The sequence below is a fragment of the Ixodes scapularis genome, unplaced genomic scaffold, assembly GCF_016920785.2.
Source record: "Ixodes scapularis isolate PalLabHiFi unplaced genomic scaffold, ASM1692078v2 PGA_scaffold4__175_contigs__length_147842914, whole genome shotgun sequence".
Lineage (NCBI taxonomy): Eukaryota > Metazoa > Arthropoda > Arachnida > Ixodida > Ixodidae > Ixodes > Ixodes scapularis.
Window position 1 is genome coordinate 21708365 of NW_024609879.1, and position 25237 is coordinate 21733601.

At 49.4% G+C, this 25237-nt stretch overlaps 1 protein-coding gene across 1 annotated transcript in view; it reads left to right on the forward strand.

Moving 5' to 3' along the window:
- The window catches only part of LOC120843985, a 41477-nt gene extending 17104 nt beyond the window's left edge, over positions 1 to 24373 (forward strand). The window contains 2 exon segments of the mRNA XM_040215523.3: positions 19850 to 20794; positions 22586 to 24373. Of these exon segments, the coding sequence (XP_040071457.3) occupies positions 19850 to 20794; positions 22586 to 24373 (2733 nt within the window).
- The last annotated feature ends 864 nt before the right edge of the window (positions 24374 to 25237 follow it).

Genomic DNA, 25237 nt, shown 5'->3' on the forward strand with positions numbered 1-25237 from the left:
GACCGAGAGAAACGTCCTCCGAGCTCCCTCATGAAGAGGGCAACCCCAGACTAAATGAGCCTCGTCCTCGGTGGCCGCGCACCGCTGAGAGAGCGGAGTGTTTCTGCGTCCAAACCGATGGAGGAGCCTCCCTGTGTATGCGCTCCCTGTTCTAAGACGGAAGAACAGCGTCGCGTCGGACCGTTTTTGCCCCATGGGTCAGGCAAGGTGGAGAAAGGTCCGAGAAGAAAGCCTGGATAGCTTGCTGGTAGCGTCTGGGATCTGGAGGCGCCCTTAGCATAGGGTGGACACGTGAGGCTATGCGGTCCACGATCTCGTTTCCGCGGAGGCCCACATGGGACGGGACCACACTGGCGCGAGATGGAGTGTCCATGTTCATCAAGCTGGCGGGCTACCCATCTCACCTTGTTGGCAGTGGGGTATGGGCCAGGCTTGCGTATGCGCTGAATCCCTCCACAGGAGTCCGTGAAGACAACGATTAGTTGTGGAGGAAATGACTTCGTCGCTACCAGGGCTTCCGTGTTCGCCAGCAGTTCGGCGGTCGTGGACGACACCATGTGGGTAGTGCGGGTGCTTCAGTCTCTTTGTAAGTCCGGGATATGAAAGGCTGCCATGCTACTTTGCCGAACCCTGTTAACCGATTCGTTCGTGTACATGTGTAGATTCCGAGGGTACCTTGCTGCTAGCTGTTCTTGTGCAGCTTCCTTAAAGGGGCCCTGCAATGTCTTTTTTACTAACTTTAAATTTGCACCGAACCTGAGCGCACTGAACGTAGTAACTTAGTGAAACTTTTCTTTTCTTGAAATTCCCTTTATTTTAAAAGTTATAGGCAAATTAAAATTACAAAAACAAGCAAAAAATAACCTCCCTCATGACGTCCTTGGTTGCTTGAGGGTGGCCGTGAACTAGAGAAGAAGTAGTGAGCTCATCGAGCGCTCACGGCTGCCACACTCCGTGTCGACGGCGCGAGAGGGCGCCATTAAAGCGTGTTCTGGATAGGCTGTATGCAGCGGGCAGCCAGAGCGGCTCTCATTGCATTTGCTGCGCGATTAAACACTAATTCGGCATGACACTTCATTGGCCACAAACGACAGCAAACACGGGGTAAATATCAGTTCAGAATGGGAGCTACTTCGCGCTGCCACAGCGCGAAACGGCCAAACTGCAAGACAAAGCCTCTCACCGATGGCCTTCGGAACGCTCGGAGCCGGTCGGATCCTCCTGCCCATACGACCGCAGCGCCGCTGCGTACATCCGGGACCTTTCCGTGTCGGCGCCTGATCCCACTACTCTTTTCTAGTATGCGCCGCCTTTTCCACCGCTTGGTGGCGGGTGTCTCGACGGGTCATTCCTTCTTTTTGTACTTTATGTTGCGGCATTCGTTTCTTTTTTGATCCAAAATACTGAACAAAAACTACTTTTATAAATAATTGAAACGTTTCGCGCCACTTATATTTTGTATTTCGACTAAAAAGAAGCTTTTAGCGGCTCTGACCAGTAGTAAGCCCAGGACCAAAGACGTCACATTTTGCGCGCTTTCGGTACCGCGGGTCGCCCTCGTCGGTGGAGGAGCTAGGTTTCCGTGTCGTCCGGTTAAAATATGACGCACTGATATTTAGTTACTCTCTCCGTGCCCGCTGGCTTGCCCGACCTCTAAGAGACGTGGAAACCGCAAAAAAGGTAGACGCTTAAATATGATTGCAGGGCCCCTTTAAGAACCAGAGGGGGCGTGTTGGCCTTCTTGCAAAGGCCGGGTAGGAATTCGGTTAACTGCAGGCCTGCCTAACAAGGGGGTGTCGTGCCGTGCGGGTTGGTGTTCTGGAGGGGTTCTTATCTAGGTGCGACAAGGGTCTGGGTGGCAAGGCCTAGCTTAGATTGAGCGCGGGTCCTGAGCCTCTTGATCAGGGACTGGCCAGGATGAGTCTCTCCTAGACGAAGGATCTGCAGCAAAAGGCGTTGGGAGGCTTGGTGGTGCAAAGGAAGCGACCGGGCCTCCTCGTACACCCTCTCGTTTTTTGCGCTTCTGGGAACGCCCAGCGACGTTCGCAGGCCCGCACGGCGCAGCCGTTCGAGTTTGTCGGCCTGACTGCGGAGGAGGTCCATGTATGGTAAGCTGTACATGCCATCGGCTCACCCCCCCTCCCCCCCCTCCCCCCAAAGAAGAGTGAAGGGTCAACATGGATCGGGGAGAGTTGCCCCAGCTCTGCCGTCCAACCCGACGCACAGCGTTCCGGAAAGAGATGATGGAAGCGGTGACGGCCTTTACCTGGTGGTGCCACTTGCAGCGGTTCTCAGGAGTAATGTTGAGAAAGCGGCTCTTTGATACAAGGCGAAGGGGCTGGGAGTCCAGTTGGAGCTTGACCTCCCGCAGCCGGCGATTCCTTCCTGGGAAGACCATGGCTGCTGCCATGTGACCGAAAATTGAAAGAACTTGGCTCTCGAGGAAGGCCTGGATCTTGTTTATGTCATATTGCCGCTATGACCATTAAGGTCGGGTGCCGGAAGCGAGAGACCCAGAGCGAGAGACCGCGTACATCGAGATGCCAATCGGGATCCTTGAGTTGTGAAGAGCGGCTGGGAGGCTCGTGATGGCCATGTTAAAGAGTAGAGGCGACAGGATGCTGCCCTGGGTAGACCACGGTGTACCGGTCTTGAATGGCTGAGTGTGTTGCCCAGTTTGACTTGGATTAATGGGTTCGAGAGGAAACCCTCGAGGAAAGCCCCGGTGACCCCCCAAGAGGTTAGTTGGGCCAGGACTGATGCCGGTTCCACATTGTCGAAGGCGGTCTGTATGTCAAAGAACGCCGTCACGGTACACTTACGGTCAGCTAATGCATGCTGCACTCCACTGACAATGCCCACGATGTTGTCAAGTGCGGAGAGAAGGGACCAGAACCCAGTCAGTTTTAACGGGAGAAGGTTGTGTTCCTCCAGCCACCAGATCAAGCCGGCGTGTACCAGCCACTCGAAGAGCTTGGCGACGCATGAGGTGAGGGACACCGGCCGGCAGGACGATAGGTCTCCCGCGGGTTTGCCGCTCTTGAGTACGGGAACCACCCATGCCAGTTGCCAAAGCGCTGGGAATTCATATGAGGCCAAGATACCATTGAACAACGAAATAAGCTGCTGGAAACGTGAATCAGGCAGATTCTGTTACGTTTGCTTCGTGACCCCGTCTGGTCCCGGTGCTCTTTGTCGTTTGCAGGCTCTCAGGGCAGATCTCAGTTCAGATTCCTTGAAAGGGGCACCCATGCAGGAAGGTGTTTTATCCGCATGGCATCGCGGGTTTGGCTGGAAAATGGCAGCGGCATATAGAGTTTGTCGGCCTGACTACGGAGGAGGTCCATGTATGGTGAGCTGTACATGCCATCGGCTCCCCCCTCCCCCCTCCCCTCAAAGAAGAGTGAAGGGTCAGCATGGATCGGGGAGAGTTGCCCCAGCTTTGCCCTCGCAGAAGAAACGGAAGCCAGTTGAGTGAAAGAGGCATTCGATCTGAAACTTTGTCAAACAGGAGAAGAAGAAGAAAAAAAAAAAAGAAAAAACACCACAGCTATAGAGAGCAAAGTAAAATGCCAAGTAGTCCACCGCCCCCTGGAGCGCCTTGAGCAGAAGCGAGCGCTCCAGCGAGCGAAGGACACGAAGAAATGCCCGGAGCCGTTCTGGCGTGTGCGAAATGGTGTCATTGGCTGTGTCGAGCCTGAACCCGAGAAAACCCATGCGTCGCGTGGGTTTCGCTCGTGTCGCTTAGAATTAAGCGACATTCCAACCGCAGCAAGTCCCCCACCAGGAGGCGCACCGTAGACTCCAACTTGTCTGGGTCGGGATGGGTGCACATAGAGAGTTGCGCGTTTGATTCCACGTGCCGCGTGCCGCCCTCGCCGCTATTCGCCGAGATCCGATCACGCGAGGAGCCGTGTCAAGTATCGTGCAGCAAAGTAGACGTTGTACGCGCCCCGGCGTACGTTCCTCGGCTTTTGAGCTCGCCGCGCGCCTCGAACGCGCGGCGCTGCTATTCGCCGAATTCAGTCGCGTGAGGAGCTGTATCCACATGCCATGCATGAACGCGCAACACGTAGGGAGCCTATACAGGAACTCTAGGTGCACAAGAAGTTGTCTATGTGAGACCAAGCCCAGAGTCCACGCGCGTATTTCCCTGGCAATTGGCGACGTGAGCGATCAAAAGCGTCGCTGTGGTCGGTCGTCCACGATAGGCCGAATGCTGACTATGACGTCAGCAAAGGATTTCCCATCGACTGAAATATGAGGAATGGAAGAACTTCAGTTTTGGCGGTGTTGGCAGGGTTGGTTTGAGAGTGCTATGATTCCAAGCTTCCACCATGCTTTTTACAAACACCTTCAAACTTGTTGTTCACAATGTAATGACGTCACGAAAGGTAACCATAGGGGGGTGCCACCAAAACATCTCGCCGCTGATAGCTGTTGCCAAGAGCTGCATGTAAAACAGCGCCGGGCGTATCACGGAGGGCATACGGCAAAAACGGCAGTAACGGTGGCATACTTTAATTGTGGTCAAGTTACGGGAGGAGGGATGAAGCGTGATACGGTGAAAGACCTCGGCAAGGCCGAGCTTCATCATATGCGCTTGGGGCGGGAATGGGTCTACTTTGATGGCCTGGAGTCATTAGCACACCCAGAATTTTTGCCGGGGGGGGGGGGGGGGGGGGGCGATTGTGAAATTTCGACAACCGATCGGAGGAGAGAGGGCTGGCCCGGAGGGGGGGGGGGGGGGGGGGGGGGATAATTTAACCTTTTTAATGTCAGTTTTTTTTCCGTTTGTACTCGTCATTGCGAGACTTTATTTGCACTCCGCAAATTAATTTTAATCCCATCGAAACGTTTGCATTCCTTGGTATGCGCACTTATTTATCAAAAACATTCACAGTTTTACATTCATAGAGAGCAGTAACCTTTTTGAATTTTTCCTACATCGCACCCGCGTATAATCAGGCTGGTCTTCAAATGGTAAAAAGTTGGGGAGAAGCAATTTTTGAGAAAATGGCTTTTCTGACATTTTGACATAGCCACCCAGCTCTATACAAAATATTATTGCTCTATCTAATTTTCATAATCCAAAAAAAAAAAGAAGTCTTAATTTTCTGTGAACATATGAAGGTAAACGTCCGGCAGCCCTCTGCCTCATTAGGAATTGACATGAAGCGAAAAATAGGGACTATAACCAAAAATTAACTTTTTGGTTGGTGTCCCTGACATATATCGCTAGTGCGCTCAGCTATATACCGCGACTACGCGTATAAGACCTCTGGTGCGAAGTCCAACCGCCGACAGAGGCCCGCTCGCACGGATCAAGTTTCGTTCACGGAGACGGCTGTTACCGGGGCCTCAGCAGACTGGACCGTTCCATTAGGGTCATAGCAGAGAGGGTAAAAGAGAAAAAAAATGCACTCCCCCTCTCACCCCGCACATCGTCCGCTGCGCCGAGTGGGCTGTAGCTACCGTCCGGCTGGCGTGCAAACTCTGTTCAAAATCGCGTAATTTTGGAATTTTCAAGCGCAGAAGCGCAGATTTTGGTATGCCAGTTGTCGTGTAATATTATGCTAGATAAAAAGAATCACAGGTTCCAATTGCGCTGTTACCAGCGTGCAAATAAAATAAAAAAGGAAAAACTGTGTCAGATTGGCCGGTCTCTTTAACGAAAAGTAAATCCGGTTGCTGTATTTTTTTTTTTTTTTTTTTTACTATGCAAAGTTCGTACTGGTGTAGGCCTTTAGCGACCATGAGTGGAAGTCTGAAATAATAAATAAAACGTGCTCTCCTGCCGCAATACACGCAGTAGTTGAGGGTAGTACTGCCGGCTGACTCAACTGCTATTTAAGTAACGGAAAAAAGATATGCTAGTTGATGATTTAGCAAAATAGAACAGAGAGCTATAGGCTGATTTTGGAGTAGCCAAAACTATAGACAATTGCAAGCATGGCACCACAAGTGGTGCCCCATGCGTGCAAGCGCGTGCAACGCGCGGGAGGAGGAGGAAACTTTATAATTCTTCCGGGATCAGGTATTGGGGGTGGTGGAGGCCCAGAGGGCCGCCGCGATCGCCAGGGCCCGGGAGGTGGTCAGGACTTGGGCTGCCTCCTTCAGGTCGCGCAACATCTGCTCCCAGAGGTGAGGGGAGGGAAGAGGGGGGTATGGGTCTGCGGGTGAACGTAGCTTTGGCAAGTTCGTAATCGCACGGGCGTGCCTGCTCGAGCAGAGACATGGCGGCGGCCAGTCGCCCAGCTTGCAATCGTCTATTCTAAGAATGCGAACCACTTCACAACGGCAGCCACGAGCGAGAGTTCGATGTTCGGTAGAGCCCGCCGATACAGCCCAAAGATGGAGAACGGCAACCTCCCGGTTGGTCGTCTGCTAGCGGAGTCGGGCGCGTGCCCTCTCTCTCTTGTTTTACCCCGCCGAACCCGCTGAACTTCCCGGATGTATGGAGAGGGCGCTGCGTCGAACAAAATGGTGCCGCCCAGAGAGCGCTGCGTGCACCGCGCTGCGCCGTTCTGTTACTGTTTAAATAAACGCATTACCTTGAGTATGTGAAAGTCCCTATTTTTCGCTTCATGAACATTCATGCACATATTTCATGTGCTTTTTTCTCTCTTCACACTTCTTTCCCAAGTGAGCGTTACCGTGAGTGAGGATGTCTCGTCTGCAAAACTTTGTTGCTCAGCATTACACCAGTGGAACGAGGTTACCTGTCATGCAAATAAGGCCCGACCTGTGTGCAAGCCATCCGAACAACAGCGGTAACGCATAGGACCAGTCACGGGACAACGGGAGGAAAAAACGTGGCCGAACCCGTGGCATCCTGTCCTAAATCCATTATTATGTGCGAGTTACGAAAATTATAAAAACAACATTCATGACTACAACCACTTCCACTCGAAATGTTCTCATTAGATTATTTGATTACTTGACACGAAATATAATTGAACGTTGATCCAAAAAATACCATTAATTTTTATTTTCTCTTTGTGTAACGTGATTATTGCGGCTCGTCGTTTTATTTAGTGTGCCAATTTTAACCAACGTAATAGAGTTGCTCTCAGCACTAGTCTGAGTAAATACACGTAAAATTAAGAAATAATGGGTTCCGGCAAAAATCGAAAAAAAAAGGATGCTCGTTGCGATTGAACACATTGCGACTTTTCTTTAACTCGTGCGCTTAAGTTTTCTTAAAAACTTGAAACGTAGAAACTCTGACATAACTTGAACAAGAAAGAAAAACAAACCAAGAAAGACAAGAGAAACGCTAAAAGTAAAAGTAAATCAATCCCAAACTTAACGTTGCTGATTTTAGCTTTCAGGTCATTTTATTAGTGAAATGCAGCATACAATTTTGGACGTTATGTATATAAACAACAGAATGACAAAGATTCGCGAAAAAAAAAAATCTAGTCACATTTACTGACAGTGACTTTCCAACGGAGATGCCCAAGTCATTTGGGTAAGTCGCTGCAGAAACTGGAAGATGCTGGGCAGAGACGGATCGGTTAGAAGGTGAGGATGAGGGCTTCTGTTGAATGATCGACTTCTCAATGCTGGTAACCATATATTCTGATGGGGATGCATCCGTTGGCTCTAAATCGCGTTTTTTTAAAGGGAAGTAGTAGGTAAGCACTGATTTGGCTGGCGCTTCAATGAGGCGGCCTTGGTGATATAGGTCATCGCGGACTCTTGAATTCGCACACCGATCGGTCTTAGCAATTAGTTGTTAGACTTGCACTGTGGAATGGGCGCACAATGAGCAGTACCAGTAGAGTAAATGCTCTAAGAGGGATGAAAATCGGCAGTTTGTTGTGTAGCTCGAAGCCCGAATGTCGATGCTGATGTGAGGGGGTGGCGCACCGAATTCTATCGCTTCTGTGAAGTGCACGAAAAGTCGGCCTCGCGGAAAGAAATAAATAAATATAAAGATGAAAAAAGTGAAAGCCGTTTACAAATCCCTGTAACGCCGAATTGGAGCGCAGCTCTTGAGGAGGAGGAGGGAAGGGTACTGAGGGGAGGGTGGACCCCTCCTCCTCCTCCTCCTCCTCCCCTCATTCTTTAATATGCTCCGGGGGGGGTCACGTGACCTCGGGGGGGGGGGGGGTGTCACGTGACTTCGGGGAGGGGGGTCACGTGACCTCGGGGCGGCGTGACCTGGGGGTCACGTGACCTTGGGTGTCACATGGGGGCCACCTCAAGGTCACGTGGCCCCCAAGTTGACCCCCACGTGACCTCAGGGGGTCACGTGACCTTGGGGGTCACGTGACCTGGAGGGGTCACGTGGGGGTCACCTTGGGGTCACGTGACCTTGAGATGACCTTGGGAGGGGTCACGTGACCTTGGGGGTCACGTGACCTTGGGGAGGACACCACGTGACCTCGGGGGTCACGTGACCTCAGAGGGGTCACGTGACTTGGGGGTCACGTGACCTTCAAAGGGTCACGTGACCTTGAAATGACCTTGGTAGGGGTCACGTGACGTCGAGGGGTCACGTGATCCCAAGATGACCCCACATGACCCCCAAGGTCACGTGACCTTGGGGGTCACGTGAACTTCAGGGGGTCACGTGGGGTCACGTGACCTTGAGATGACCTTGAGAGGGTCACGTGACCTTGGGATGACCTTGGTTACGCCGACGGCGACGCCGACGCCGCTCAAGCCGGGAACGGGCTCCTGAGAGCTGCGCTCTAAAAAAAAGAGACAGAAAAGAGAAAGAGTAAGAAAATGCACAGCAAGAGAGAGAGAGAGAGAAACGTAAAGAGAACACGGAAGGAAAACTTTACGCCTCCTCCCTCTCTGGACGGCCAAGAAATCATTTTAAAACACACAACAGAGCCACAGCCTACAGGGTGACCCCCGTCCAATGGCCAATTGCAAAGACCATAAAGTGACAGTTAGTTTAAGGCATATATATATTATTCCTTTTTTTTCTTGGGGGGGGGGGTCACCCAGTCTCCCACAGTGGCGCTCCCGTGGGTGCGCCACTGCGGGAGACTGTACACACCGCGACACTGTTAGCGTGAATACGATCATCGGCGGTTTTTTACATTTTGCTCGGACAGAGTATCGAGGGGCGCAAGGTTGTGACACCTAGATTGGTGCGTCAGATGAGCACTTTTCACCACATAGATAATTTTGGTAATAGTGTGTCATCTGTCAATGTAAGATAGCATATATTACGGAAATGACTCGCTCGTGCCGTGCACATCACCAGTGCAGCGGCGAGGGGGAGAAGGAGGAGGGGAGGGGGCGATGAATTTATTTACCCCTCATAGGAACCGTGCGGATCTAATTGAAGCCCCGACCAGGGCGCCCCTAGCGGCAAACGGGTCCATTGCATCGGGAAGCTTCTGCCAGTCGCTGCGTTGGTTGTGCATTGTAGTGGGCAGGGGGGGGAAGGAGGGAAAGGGAACGCGGCGCAAAGCGGAGGCTGCCATATTAAAACCGCTTACGTTGCCAGCATAGGTTTTGCAGCGAAGAAGTTGCTGCCATATATGGCGGACTGAGTTTTACTTTCTTTTTCGTTTTGGAAAGAGAATGTATTGTTGTGTTACATAAGTCCTCCTGCATACAGACAACGAAGTTTAATTATATTTGTCTTGTTTACTTGGTTTGAAACCTTAAAAACGGGTTTTTGGCGATTTATTGCTTCCATCATTGTGGAGTACGCAAGGCAGTTATCGCGCTGTTCTCGTTTCGGTTACGAAAGCAAGGCAAAACGCTCGTAGTTCCCGCCCTCAGTACACGTTGGGGACCTTCCACACTTTGACACCGGATAACTGGATGAACAAGGATCATTTACTTCAGAGGTCACTTTCGCCGCTTCCTCACCGTCGAGATCAACGGCCTAGAGCCACTACAACAGCCCAAGTGCACTCACTGCCGATGCGGGCGACGCGGGCTTCTGTCAACCCAGGGGTGGACCCAAGGGGGGGGGCGGCCGCTTTCCTCGAAACAGTCGACCCCCCCCCCCCCCCCCCCCGCCCCCTTCTCGGACACCGATTTAACATGGGTGGATCCCCCGAAATAAAACCGACTACGACTAGAAGGCTCGATCACCTCGATACTCAAGGACGAGGGTTCGAAATAGGGTAGGTCGCACCCGAGCAGGCACAGGTGTACTCTGAACTTGGAGAACCACCCCGTCACTTCAACCGAGACTGAAGTCCGCGGCGGCGGTTTCAAAGCACGGCTTAGAACCAAAAGTCGGCGCAGCGGCGCACATCTATAGGGGCCGTCGGCGCAATGTGGTTCTACGGCGGTTCAAACAAAAGGCGCAACCGGAGTCCTGTTTATCTTGCTTTAGATTTTCCCTCCCCTCCTCCCCCCCCCCCCCCGCCCCACACACACACAAAAAAAAAAAGGAGTTCTGGATTTGCTTTTAGGTCAACCGGTAGTCCATCACAAACCCTGAACGTTCCAGCTCTTCGTCATGACACGGTGTTGCAGAGAGCAGGGTAAAATACAACTATACTCTGTTTCACCTTATGATGTACCGCAGTTAAAGGTACTCCAAGCTCGAGCTCCTTGCTCTAGGGCACATCTCGGCGGCACAAGCTCCCGTGCGTTAAAAGCGGCTCCCAACGCTATGAGCTCGCGCTTCTAGCCTTCTCTGCGGTACAACATAAGGTGAAACGGAGTATATACGGACCACCGAATCAAATGCACTGTTATCGTAAATCTTGGCATGTGATTGCGCCTTTGCAGATCATTTTAATCGTTTTGCTGGAGAGACGCAACCGACGGGCATAACAAAATCGTTTGCGTATTCCGCATACCTCGCAAAAGCACTTACCCAGTCACCTTGCGAAAAGCGCGAAACACGGAGTCCGCACCGCCCTGACTTACCAGTCTTTTACCTGCTTTAGAGCAGTTTGTACCTGCTAGTATAGGTATGTCTACTGAAACTGCAACTTGAAACTAGGGGCAATGCCAGAGAGAAAATAGACAAAGTTGGGAAAGCATGCTCGCTCTCCCCAATTTCTGAACTCTCAAGTGATTGTATACAGCATAATAAATTCACCAACACCTCTTTCCAAAATGAAGAAAAAACGCTATGTTTACTACGTAAAAGATGGTCTCAGTTCATGCATCCGTAGGCAGGTAGGAAACGTTGCCCCACACCGCATGATAAGCACAACAAACTCACACGAGATTTACGAGAAAATATCGGTAGTGACTTAAGTTTCCCTGAAATTCTGTATCACCGGTCGTTTGCAGGACCGAATCATCTACTCGGGCGGTGTGCGTCGCTGTGCAAACGCCAACAACACGAAGCATAAAAACAGCAGGTCTAGGACAATAATCCGGAGTCCACTGTTCAATTAAAACGACGCAATTTTGTTGAAAACGCCCGCAGCTTTTTACTCACGGTATGCGCCGAGAATCTCCCACATTTTGAAACGGAACGAAGGAAGATTTACTTTTAAAAGCGCTCGCTGTGTCCTTCCGGACCAGCTGGACCGGATCAGCTGACGACGACGGGGCTGAACCCGTTGAATTTCAACCCCACAATAACCAATTTGCTCTTCGTGTTAGTATGGGCTTTTACCTCCAAGCACCGCACCACACACAACGAACGTTTCAACTCTTTGACGCATCGCCGTGTTGCACCGCACCTGTCTCTATGCACAAAACAGAACGAGATCGCCGAAGTCAACGGAGCGCTGTCGTAAACCTTGGCTTGTAGTTGCGCACTCGTGGACCCTGTGACTCCCTTCGCTTTCAAAGCACACACGACGATTACGAATGATACTCTTTGTCTTCCGGGACCATCACAGGGGCACTTCTCCGGTCACGTCTTCGCTACATGTGCTCGCAAACCGCGTCGCTACATGTTCTCGCAAACCGCGTCAAACCAAAACAATACCGCCGCCGCCGCCGGATGGATGGATGGATGTTAATGGCTATTCCCTTTGTAACGGGCGGTAGTTTGCGCCACTTAGCCTAAGTCTAAAAAGTCAAAAACGTGATTCCTCCCGCCCTTTTAAGACCAATTTTTCTCCCCCTAACTATCACCAGGCAGTGTGGGATATCACCAGGATGACCTTCGGGGGATCGGGCAAAAAAACTAAAAAACATCACCCCCCTGCCTCTTCCCCCCGGCGAGGGAGTCGCCAATTTTCCTCTGGTCAAACCTTTTCGGCGTTACCCCAGCACCGGACCCACTGGGAGACAGGGTTGAGACTTTGGGCCGGAGCCACGCGGGAGGGAGTCCCAATTTTCCTCTGTCCCGCCTGTTCCCAGCTGTGCTAGTTAGTTGTCCATCATTTAATTTTCCCTAGATAATTTCCACCAATCTTCTAATCGTCTCTTTGTCACTGTAATCTTTTTTTCTACCATCCCTCCATCGTCGCCAGTGAAACCCAGGGCCCCGGCCAAATCCGTTACCCCTTCAGGGAGGGCAGGACGAAGCCTCGTGCACTTCAAAACCAAGTGCTCCAGTGTCTCGCTATCATTATGGCAGGCGGCACATAATGTGTCGGTCTCCTGAAATTTAGCCCTATACGTCCTTGTCCTCAAAACTCCCGTTCTTGCCTCGAACAGCAAAGCACTTCCCAGTGAATTGTCAAATAGCTTTTCCTTTCTTATCTCCTGCTTTCGTGACCTGTACACTGCTAAAGCTGATTTCCCCTGCATTCTCCCTTCCCAAATTTTCCTCTCCGCCTCTTTCACCTTCTTTTTCACTGACGTAGTCTGTTCAGCCCCATCACCAGTGTGTAGATATTTAAATGTAAGCTTTCGGGTTCGGTTTGTCCATTTTGTGTTTAAACTTTTCATGTATAAATACTTGAATACCTTACGTGCCCACCGCGTATCCTCCATTTCAGTCAACCTTTGTTCAAATTTCAACTTACTAATTGCCTCCCTGCTCTCAAAAGACGACCATCCCATGTCCCCCTGTACTCCCTCATTTGGTGTTTTTCCATGTGCTCCCAGCGCCAATCTGCCTACGCTTCTTTGTCGAATTTCTAGCCCTGATTGAACCTCAGATTTCATGCACAGCACTGCATTGCCAAATGACAGTCCTGGCACCATCACTCCCTTCCATATACCTCTGACCACTTCATATCTGTTATAGTTCCATAGTGCCTTGAGCTTCATAATAGATGAATTTCTTTTCCCTTTTCTAATTGTATTCTCCTCGTGTTCCTCTAGATATTTCCTTCCTTCATTGAGCCAGACTCCTAGATATTTGTACTTTTCTACGTGTTCTATCACCGTGTCCTGTATCTCCAGGGGTCCCCCCTTCTCATCGTTGAAAACTATTACACCCGACTTGTCCCTACTGAATTTTAGTCCTAAACTGTCCCCTTCCCTGCTGCAAATCCTAATCAGTTCCTGTATTGTCTCACGGCTTTCTGATACGAGTACAATGTCGTCTGCATACATTAACCCTGGCAATAGTTGATTTACCTTATGTCCTTCCTCCATGTAATTCAGGTCAAAACCTAGGTTGCACTGTTCTAATCTTTTTTCCATCTCACTGAGGTATATCATAAAGAGCAGGGGAGACAATGGGCAACCCTGTCTAAGTCCTCTTTTTATTGCTGCTGGTTTTGTAGTTTCGGCTTCCCATTTTATAATCACCCTATTCTCCGTATAAACCCGTTCTAGGAACCTAACCGTGGTTCCCCCTAGGCCATACCCTTTTAGCTGTTCCCAAAGGTTTTCCTGATTCACATTGTCATATGCCCCTTTGATGTCCAAAAATGCTACCCATAATGGCCTTTGGCTTGTCATTGCTATCTCTATGCACTGAGTGATTATGAACAAGTTATCATCTAATCGTCTATCCATCCTGAAACCGTTTTGGAGCTCCCCCAGAATCTGCTTTCTCTCTGCCCATTCTTCCATTCTTCTTTTTACGATTTGCATAGCTAGTCTGTATATTACTGAAGTTACTGTGATTGGTCGGTATGATTTGACACTGTCTTTGTTTCCCCTGCCCTTATATAATAATCTCATCCTGCTCAATTTCCAGTCACTGGGTACCTCCCCTCCCATAAGTATCTGGTCAATCACCTGCCTTAGTTTCCATTTGCTTGTTTGGCCTAGAACTTTTATCAGTCTCATTGGTATGCCGTCTGAACCTGTCGCAGTTCCAGCCGGAACCCTTCCTTCTGCTTTCTCCCATTCTCCTATGGTCATTTCCTCTCCTTCACTATGATCCTCCTCTTGTGTTGTGTAGATGCTATTATTCCCTATGGCCTGATCTGATTCTAGCTCTAAAAATGCTGCTTCGATTGTATGTCTAATGTATTCCCTTGCCTCTTCCCCCTCTACCTTTGTCCCTTCCTGTGTGATTAGTGTCTGCTGGTACCCCTCAGTCTTTTTTCCCTGTGCACTGATGTGTTCCCAGAACCTTTTTGCCGCATTCCTATCCTTTTGGTTTATCTCTATCATCCACTGGACCCCTGCCCTCCCAATTTTGGCCTGTATTAATGCTGATGCCTCCCGCTTTCGTTCCTGAAAGTCCTCCCATTTTGCTGTCACTTCGGCTGGAGTGGCCCCCTTTTTTTTTGCCCATCTGTGTTCTCTAGATGCCGCTTGGCGTCTCGATATTGCTGCCTTAACCTCTTTATCCCACCAGCTTTTGAGCTTGCGTTTATGTTTCCTTCCTCCTTGTCTGGTTCGATATTTCTCTAATCCTCTTTTGAAAACAGTAACTAAGTCTTCATATGTCCATTCTCTTTCCGGTAGCTTGGATACTATGTTCTCGATCCACTTAGATACCTCCTGTAATTGTTTATCATTTAAGTTATTTCTACCCTCTTGTTTTTGATTTTGCGTTTCTGATTTTACTGTACCAAATCTGATCTTGATTCTCTTATGGTCGCTCCCCAGACTTTTTGTGCTTTCCTTATCTATTTCCATACCTCCAAGTCTGTTGTATATCTTCCGTGACATTAAACAGTAGTCGATAGTCGAGTGTGAGTTCTTTCTCTCCCATGTTATTTTTCCATCACATTTTACCTGGGCGTTAACCAATACCAGATCAAGAGCTTCACAGAACTCCTCTAACATTCTCCCTGTTGTATCCGTATGTCCATCAAAGTCTTCCAAATGTGCATTCATGTCCCCCAGGATAATTATTTCCTTGTTAGTGCCGATTTCCCTAACGTCTCCTGATATGCATGTTAAGTGTTCTGCGTTTTCCTCCCCTGCATCACCCCCTGTTTTTAGATACACAAAACACAGGATTGTGTCTAAACCTCCAATATTGCCTTTGACCCACATGTGTTCCCTGCAGCCCTCTCGTTCCCTTCCCCATTCCTGACCCTTCACTAAAATCCCTAATCCGCCTCCCTTGCGTTCCCCGTTGGCCCGGTTGCATCCCATCCAATGATATCCCGGTATGTGTGGTGGTTCTTCCAAATCCCTCAGATGTGTTTCTGCTAATCCATACACTGCAAAGTTTTCGCTTTCTAATTGCTCCTCAATCTCCTCCCACTTTATTCTGTTCCTGCCCCCCTGCATATTTATGAAAGCTATGTTAAGTAGCTTCTTCTTCCTGTTTCTGCGTGGCTTCCTCCCACCCTCCCTGGCCACCTCCCCCAAACCCACATCGCCGCTCTCCTCTACCCCTTTGCCCTCCGGTGTCCCTCTGATGTGCCCACCCCACCTCCCCTCTCCTACGGGCCCTTCGCCTCGCTCCTGGCAGGATTCTTCGCCCTTAGAGCTTTGGGGCCTCCTAAAAAAGCCACCGCCTTCCCTGCCATCCGCCACCCAACGGCCCTCCCCACGTAGGGGCTGAAATGGATACCGGTCCCCTCGAAAGCCTTCGCTCTGTTATTACGCACCTCCCAATTCATGTCCATCACCCCGAAACCCATCTCCCTTCCCAGTTTCCTGATGTCCCGGTTTGCGGCCACCACGGCTCTCTCGATGTGAACGCCCTGCCCCCTCACCTCTGGCACTGTGCAGACATGGATCTCTACATTGTCTGATGTCGCCCTCAACTCCCTCACTCCCCTGCGCAACTGCTTCCCCACCCCTCCCCCGTTCCCTCGTAATACATCGTTCAGTCCCCCCGCTATCACCACGAGGTTTTGGCCTTCTTTTGTCTCCCATAGTTTATCTTTCACCCCCTCAACCACCGCTCTCATTGTCTGTCCAGGCAACACCCCAATCCGGACCCTGGCGTCCCCCTTCACCCTTTCAGCTATTGCCCTCCTGCACCTTTCCATGTTGGAGTCCCCTGCCTTGTTGAACGTGCGTTGTTGCTAGATTTTCTCCGACCAAACAAAAACAACGAAAGCAAACCGGCTCTAGCTTCCAGCGTACATCGGCGCTGCGCCGTGGCCAGATTTTCTCCGTCAGCTCTAACTTAAAGATGACCTACAGATGCAGCAACACTGGTATCAAGTTTTAACATGGCGGCCCCCACGGAGCGCCGTAAATTCTGAGGAGGGTGTATTGGAAGCGGCGGCACCTTCCCCCCCCTGGTAGTGGGTTAGCGCTGTAATTTCTGAGATGGTTATTCCGCACCAAGAAAGCCGCAACAATTGCTGCGTGGTCGGCTGCAACAATACGTCGAAGATCGCGCACGGCACGAAGTACTACATCGTCCCTTTGAAGCCGTACGAGGTAAAGTCACTCGATGTTTTTTCACTGCGTTTTACAAGTACCGTCATTCTTTGCCGCGCCGACATCTGTTTCGATTGAAGGAGAGCGATGTCACGTGATTTCCGGAATTGTGGCCACTTCCGTCCGCCATTTGCTTCCAAGCTGCTCGGCTGCTCCGTCCGCTCCCGTGTTTCGTGATACTCGCCGACGACGTTAGCTCGACGTCCTGGTGTTTCTGGACCGTAATGAGGCAAGTGAAGTAGTAAGCGTTTGTGTTAGATGACGGGGTGTTGCGCTTTTGCGTGCAGCCAGAGTTCTGGTAGTGGAAAAAAGTTGTTCGCCTTTCCGCTTCGGAAAGCCGATCTGAAGAGGCAGAAGGCATGGCTCCACATGATTGGGAGGAAAAACTTCGTCCCTACCGGAAGCAGCAAGCTTTGTGAAGTGAGCATTTCTGGGCTAGTTACCTCTTCCACAGACGTTCACATAGGTACAGATGCAATGTTTTTCCTGACGCGCCTGACTGCCGAACTCTGTCTCACCTGAAATGCGGCCTCGGTGCTCTGCCGTTTTAGCCTGTTGTTTTTCACTCGGAAACCCGGTTGTTCGCCGGCAAAGTTTTTCGCGTAGTCTGAGTTTTTAAGGGACACGATATGAATTGGATGAAGCCGCCGATTGGCCACTTCAGCTGTGAGTGTCTCGCAGTGAACCTCTAGGAAACACGAAAAGCTACTACCGAGGACAATATGAGCCGAAAACGCCTTTCATGCTTCTTTGGCTTACCACCTGTTTTTGAGAGAGTTGTGGTCCGAACTAGGAATAGAAAGCGAAGTTGAGGAATAATGGAGCTTGTGGGAGTCGCAGAAAAAGGTTGGATCGGGTGTTCCAGCTCGTACTGTCCGCGCGCGGGGAGGGCGTGCAATGCGCGGCACTGTTAGCGCGAACAGAGCATCGGTGTCTCTGCGTATTTTACTTCCATGGAGTGTTGCTTTGCACCAAATTTTACCGCTTAGGTTAGCGTCCCAAATTAGCCCTTCCCACCGCACTAGCTGTTTTGTTGACGAATTTTCGACGTTAGTACGAGGCGGAGTACTCCGCGACCTGGGTGCGACTTGTGCGTCCATACAGGTTAGTGGAGTTTCTTATCTTCCAGTTCGCACTTTGTTTAAGCTGCTGACAAATAATACAATTAACTCTTTTTTCTCTTCTAGCGACGATGGAACAGCATCGACACTGACGGCAAACTCTAAAGTATGCGGCAAATACTTCACCGGAATCGAGAAGCGGAATGCGGTCGCCCACCTAAGCCTACCCCTGGATGTTTCCATCAGCCTACAGGAAGATAGTAGTGGGAATCGCGGAACGGCGCGAAAGAAATCGTCCAGTTATTGTCAAGCTGATTCAGAAATAAACCTACATAATTACCGCAGTCCACTCAACGCCAACTGCATTTTTTTTTTTTTGCCGGCGCGCTTAATTTTGTTAGCGGAGTACGGCGCTTTGTGACATCCACTTGTCCGTCGAAACGGACCTCCTTCACGTCGTACACGCGGCCAAATTCACGAAAAAGTTTTCCCTTCTTCATATTGGTACCACGGAAGAAGCTTTCTGGATTCGTAACCGCCTTAAACCCTGTCGTAATCACCCCGGGAACACTGTCCGCTGTGCTGCTTATCGCCATTGCTTCCCCCCGATGATTCTGCACCGTCTACCAAAGAAGCTTCCCGGATTCGTAATCGCCCACTGTCCTCTGTGGCGTTCGTTGCTTTTACTTCCCGATGATTATGCGCCGACGGCACCGGCTATCGAAGGAACTTTCCGAATTCGTAACTGCCTTAAATTCCTTTGTAATCACGACGGGGACACAGCCTGCCGTGCTGTTCGTCGCCATTGCTCCCGATGCTCCTGCGGCGGCTACCGCTAGGTCGCGGCGAACAATAGGCGACCGACGCGACACGGCCGGCTTGCTCGCTTCCTATTGCGGACATATTACATAAAAAAATAAAAAATTGGCGGCTGTATTTCTATCTATGGATCAAATCGTCATATACAGTTTTGTGAGGGTAAAAGCGCTAAAAACAACGGACGAGTAAAAGAAACGAACAACACAGACCGCTACTTGCAACTGAAGTTTATTCTCAGAAAACACACATATATGTGTATGTGAAAACACACAAACATGGATCACCAACTAGCCCTGTTACGTCATATACAGAATTGAAAAGCATGGTAAGTTGTGGGTTTTCATGGCACTATGATTAACCATGTGTCACTGTCATGGTTTTGTGGAAGGAAGAACGTGAAGGACGAAGTGACGGGTGCGAAAAAGGGGGCGTGAAGAGCACGAGCCGCGACGTTCGGCAGCTGCTTTAAGGATCTGACCGGCTGTGTCCCGGTATCGACGACCTGAACCAGAACCCGCCGCTACGCACGGTGTGAAGGGAACAACGGAGGCATGAGCATCTACGCCATCTCAACACCGTCCCTGGACTGAGCGTCTACAGAAGCCAGGAACCAAGCCTCGTCACGACATATGCCGGTGAATCTCTAGGACGATAGCCCCGTAGCTCGAACTGCTTATTTCTTTCTTGTGACTTTACTTGTAGTCCTATTACATTTGTTCCTTCCATACTGATATTTCTTTTGTGTGTGCAAATATATGCCCTGTTTTCTTTTTTTCTAACTCTCTGTCTCCCGACCCTTTTCTTACCAACCCCGGACGAGCCTGTGACAATTTGGCGAGCTTGCCAGGATTTCGCGGCCCATTACATCCTAGTTCGTTTTCCGGGAGGTGAGAGAGGAGACGGAGGTTTGAGACTGGTGCATTACTATGGAGCTCGATAGAATAATCGCGGCAGCTAAGGAATTGGGGTATACTGGGGACGAGTTAAAAAAATGGGTTGATGAGGAGAGAGCGCGTGGGAGAGCTGAGAGAGCTCATGAGCGCGATAACGCTAGGGAGGACCGTGAGGCGGCTCAAAGAATGTTAGCGGCCGAAAGCGCGAAGTTGGATAAGGAACGAGAGGTCCTGCAGTTGAGGATTGCGGCTCGTGAAGGGCGAGGTGAAGGTGCCGCAAATTCGGAAAGCGGCCGCGGGGAAGAGTCAGGCCGAGGGAGTCACGGAAGTCCCCACAAACTGATCCCACAGTTCAATGAACGAAGGGACGATCTAGATGCCTATTTGCAGCGCTTTGAGCGTACCGCAACAGGGCTGGGTTGGCCAGTGGAGAAGTGGGCCACGACTTTAGGCTTATGTTTGACCGGAGAGGCGCTGACGGTGGTCGGCCGACTGACACCTGAAGATGCTCTAGACTACGCCAAGGTCAAGCTGGCGCTGTTCCAGCGATTTCGTTACACTAAAGAAGGATACCGCGAGAGGTTTCGCGACGCCAAACCCGAGGACGGCGAAACGATGAGACAATTTGCTGCTCGACTGGCAGGGTACTTTGATAGAAGGCTCGAGATAGCGGGAGTTGAGAAAACGTTCGAATCACTGCGAGACAATACCCTAGTGGAACAATTTCTGTTGACATGCTCGAGCAAGCTGACGGTCTTCCTGAGAGAGCGCGACTGTCAGAGGTTGGATGACATAGCAGCTAAAGCTGACCTCTTCTTGGAGGCCCAGCTGCAGCATAGCACTGGTAAGCAAAAGCGAGACGAGGCGACAAACAGGCAAGACGCTGGAAACGAAGATAAACACGCAAGGGGTGGTCTCCGAAAGAGTATCCGCTGCTTCCTTTGTGGGAAGATTGGGCACAAGGCAGAAAACTGCAGAAGTAACGGCCAAGCTATGAGGTCACTGACATGTTGGAATTGCGGCCGTAGTGGTCACAAGGCAGAGAACTGTAAGGGAAGGCAGAGCGAGAAACATCAGGCGTCGTGCTTGTACACGGTGCCAACAGATAATTGCGAAAACGCCGACGATTCCTACGTCACCCTGGATAATGGTGACAAGATACCGGTAGTGAATGCGGTCATGGGGAGGGCCCCGAAATTTCTGTCGGAGAACATGCCGGTAGTGGAAGGACGACTGGGAGAACACAAGATAACGGTGTTAAGGGACACCGGCTGCAACACCGTGGTTGTTCGCAAAGAACTGGTCCCTCAAGAGAACCTAACTGGAAAGTCGAGTCCAGTGTTTTTATTAGATCAAACAGTTCGGTACCTGCCGGAGGCGGTTATTGTGATACGAACGCCCTACTACACGGGAAAGGTAACGGCGAAGTGCGTCAGTAACCCCCCCCCCCCCTTAGCGAAAACTAATACGTTTGAAATATACCACACTTTAATTTGAGTGTATTTGAAATACAGTTCATAATTGTAAGTACACGAAAAATAGACCGAAAATATAAACTTCTTTTTTTTTACTTAGTACTAGAATATACTTCTAAAAATCATTTTAAAATACCTTTACTTAAACTACATTTGAAGTTCCCTTCATGCGTTTTGAAATATGTAAATACTAAATTAATAGCCACAAAATACCTTTCACATATATTTCTTGAAATATTTATTTAATTCATGCAAAATATACTCCAACCCTAAAAAAATGGAGCAATCAGAAATACGTGCAGAATACTCTTAAAATACCTTAAAATCGTACATACTGTTGTGTTATACTCTATGTACCTTTTGACTGCAATACTTCGGTAGTTTGACTTAAACTACCAAAATATTGAAAAGCTCCCCTTCTAGAAGTTCACTTCAAGCAGATATGGAGTACACTAAAGCGCCTAAATACAACATTTGATTAGTTTGTCAACTAAATTGCGCAGCATCGCACTGATAAATCAGCCCAGTTTATGTTATTGTTTCCTTTTTTCTATCAAGAACACACCTGATCAGTTCCTTGCACACCAATCACAAACGGGGTTCGGGAACTACAACCACAACATTTGCTGATTCTGGAAAGCTTCATCCGGTGCTGTGAACAGATACGTTTGGCGTGGTTTTGTTAGCACAATGTTAGTTCACTGAACGGGTATACTCACCACTGTATGTGATGTGAATAGTGACTTTAATATAGTGACATTAACTACCATATTAAATAGTCAACTACTAAAAAGGAAAGGCTAAATAACTACTGTAAAATATTTATTTTTCGGGGGCTCAATATTTCGCGATTTAGGTCAAAGTTGGAGTTTTGGAATAATTCGCAAATCCTAATTTTTGCGACGCGCTGGGATCGCAATATAGATTTTAATGTTTTTACATTTTGGCGGAATTGTTCACGGGAGCTATTTTTCGGAATTGTAGGCAATTCGCGAACATTGCGAGAATTAGATCCTCACAAAAATAAAGTCGTTTACAGTATTTTAAAGTGAAGAAACTGCTTTGATTCGCTTCGTCCTGAGTGGTGCTACGCAGAGAAGCAATAACATGTATTTTATGAGCCGTTTGTGTGGATATTGTTTTAGGGACTGCGCCGAATTGTTATTAGTTGTACCAATGCTTTTTAGTAAGAGATATCGTCCACGAACTTAAAAACACTGTTTCCCCTTTGACAGACTCCCGAGGAGAAGATCGTATACTTGGAACCTTAATAAGCGCAGAGGTGGTCACCGAAAAAATGATTACCTTCAATAAGTAGGCTATATAAGGCTCTAGAGCAGTCAGCGGGACTGTGTATGAGCCGTTCAGTGCGTCATGGTGTTTGTGTTTGTGTTCATTTCCTATGTAGCTTTGTGAGATGTCACCATTTGCTGACAAAATCGAAAATAAAAAAAAAATTGTGTAACCGGTTTTTAATGCACAAATGATATCTTGAGTGTGAAGCGATAATGTTGAATATTTTTTGATTCATATTTATAATGTATTTTGAATACCTTACGCGCGTATTTCGAATGCGGCCAAAATAATACAGAATAAATACAAAATGAATATTCGTATTCAATATATTTCAACTTCGTTTGAAGTACGGTCTCTTTTTGCTAAGGGCCTGTACGACTTGATACTGGGAAACATACCGCAAATGCGTGAGGCTAATGACCCTGACCCAGAATAGGAAAAGAACAATGAAGACAATCTCGGCGACTGCCTAGACAAGCCGAAGGAGAGATTCGAAACGTGTTCGAACGCCATCGGAGTCAACGTGGGCTGTCACAGGGCAATGGAAGCAACCAAGAGCATCGACGAGCTCCCGGATGAGAAACCAGCCGTAGCTGCGTCCGCGAGCGAGGGGAGAGAAGCTGGAAGACCAATAACAAAACTAGAACGCCCTCTGAAAGTCGCGCAGGTGTCAGTAACCGACACAACAGCCGAGGAACTCGGAAAGCAGCAGAAAGAGGACGCTACTCTTACGAAGTGTTTCAACGATGTAGGGAAGACAACGAAGAAACACAATTCCAGGACAAGGATTCAGTTTTTGCTGAAGAACGACCTTCTATACAGGAGCGTCGTATACTCATCCGGCAGAAGATCAGAACAACTGGTTCTCCCAAAAAGGTTCAGGGCCGCTGCTGTAACTATGGCACATGACAGTGTTATGTCCGGACACCAGGGGGCGAAGAACACCCTCAATCTGGTGGCGGAAGAATTATTTTGGTCATGTATGCAAAGCGAAATCAAAAGGTACGTTCGTTCCTGTGACGTGTGCCAACGCACCGTACCCAAAGGCAAGGTGGGCAAGGCCACCTTAGGAAGCATGCCAATCATCGAGACACCTTTTCAAAGAGTCGCGATAGATATCATCGGTCCTATAGTGCCTATCGCAAGCTCGGGGAACAGGTATATTCTTACAATGGTTGACATGACCACGAGGTATCCTGACGCAGTAGCGTTGAAGAGCATTGGGTCCCAGCAGGTAGCCGAGGCGTTGGTTCAGATGTTCACGCGGTATGGAGTACCGGCAGAGATCCTTAGCGATCGCGGCACCAACTTTACCTCTGAGCTAATGAGAGAGGTGAGCCGGCTTCTATCGATGAAGCAACTCTTAACCACACCCTATCATCCCATCAGCAACGGCCTGGTCGAGAGGTTTAATGGCACCATCAAGCAGATGCTAAGGAGGATGTGCAAAGAAAGACCAAAGGATTGGGATAGATATCTCCCAGCTTTGCTTTTCGCCTACAGAGAGGTGCCCCAGGCTAGCCTCAGGTTCTCGCCATTTGAACTGCTATATGGGAGAAGAGTACGAGGACCACTGGCCATCCTCAAGGAGTTGTGGTCGAACGAAGCCCCGAAGGAAGACATGAAGACGACATATGGATACATCTTGGAACTAAGGGAAAAACTAGAGGAAACATGCAAGCTGGCGCATGTATGCCTGCATGAAGCAAGGGAGAAGTATAAGAAATACTATGACAGGAAGAGCTGCAACCGACATATGAAGCAAGGAGACCTGGCGCTCATTCTGCTCCCCACCGATCTGAACAAGATGATCATGCAATGGAAAGGTCCCTTCCCCGTAGTCGCAAGAAAGAATGATGTGGATTACGAGTTAGACGTAGGAGGCAAGAAAAAGGTGTTTCACATCAATATGCTTAAAAGATATGAAGAAAGAGAAGGAAGTCAACAAGGTAGGCAACATTGCGGTATGGTAATGTATTCTCAAGAGAAAGATGAAGTCGCAAGCGAGCTAAGTTTTGAAGATACAGAGGGAATTCCTACGCCAAGCTGGACGAGGCAGCAAGGATGGGAAGACGTCAACATAAACGAACACTTGGAATCCCAAAAGCGTGATGAGATACGAGAGCTGATTAAGGACTTCAAAGATATATTTTCGAACCTTCCAGGCAGGACGAGTCTGCTGACCTGTGACCTTCAACTGACTACGTCCCGACCAGAAATGTGAAGCAGTACCCACTGCCGCTGTCGGTTCTGGAAGCAGTCGAGCAAGAAATCGACGAGATGTTAGAGCTGGACGTGATTGAGAAATGTAACTCATCATACAACGCGCCAGTGGTAATGGTAAAGAAAAAAGACGGGTCAAACAGGTTTTGCATTGACTACAGGAGGCTCAATGACGTGACCAAGCCCGATGCGGAACCAATACCACGGATCGACGTCACGTTTGCTAAGGCGGGACAGAAGCGCTTCTTCTCGAAGCTTGATGTAGCAAAAGGGTACTGGCAGATACCCATGAAAGAAGAGGCCAAGGAAAAGACTGCCTTCTCTTCGACGAGTGGGCTTTACCAATTCAAGGTCATGCCCTTTGGTTTAAGAACGGCTTCTGCGACATTCACGAAACTGATGCGAAAATTGTTAGACGGCATCCCAGATTCACACCACTACATCGACGACACCCTGATCGCTACAAGCTCGTGGAGAGAGCACGTTGATACGCTTCGCTGCATTTTTAGGCGCCTGCGCGAGGCTAATATTACCGTAAAGCCAAAGAAATGTGAAGTGGGCTTTAAGGAGATCAGCTTTCTGGGACACGAGATTGGAATGGGAAGGATATCACCGGACCCTAAGATCATTGAACGGATTCAAGACGTACCAAGACCGCGAACGAAGCGACAAGTAAGATCGTTCCTTGGACTCACGGGGTTCTACCGTGAGTTCGTAGAGGACTATGCGGGTCTTGCCGCGCCGTTAGTAGACCTCACCAGAAAAGGAGCCCGCAATGAGGTTGAATGGGGGCCGGAGCAAGAGGAGGCCTTCAATGAACTAATGACCAAGCTGGGACGTCCTCCCATCTTGCTGGCGCCAGACC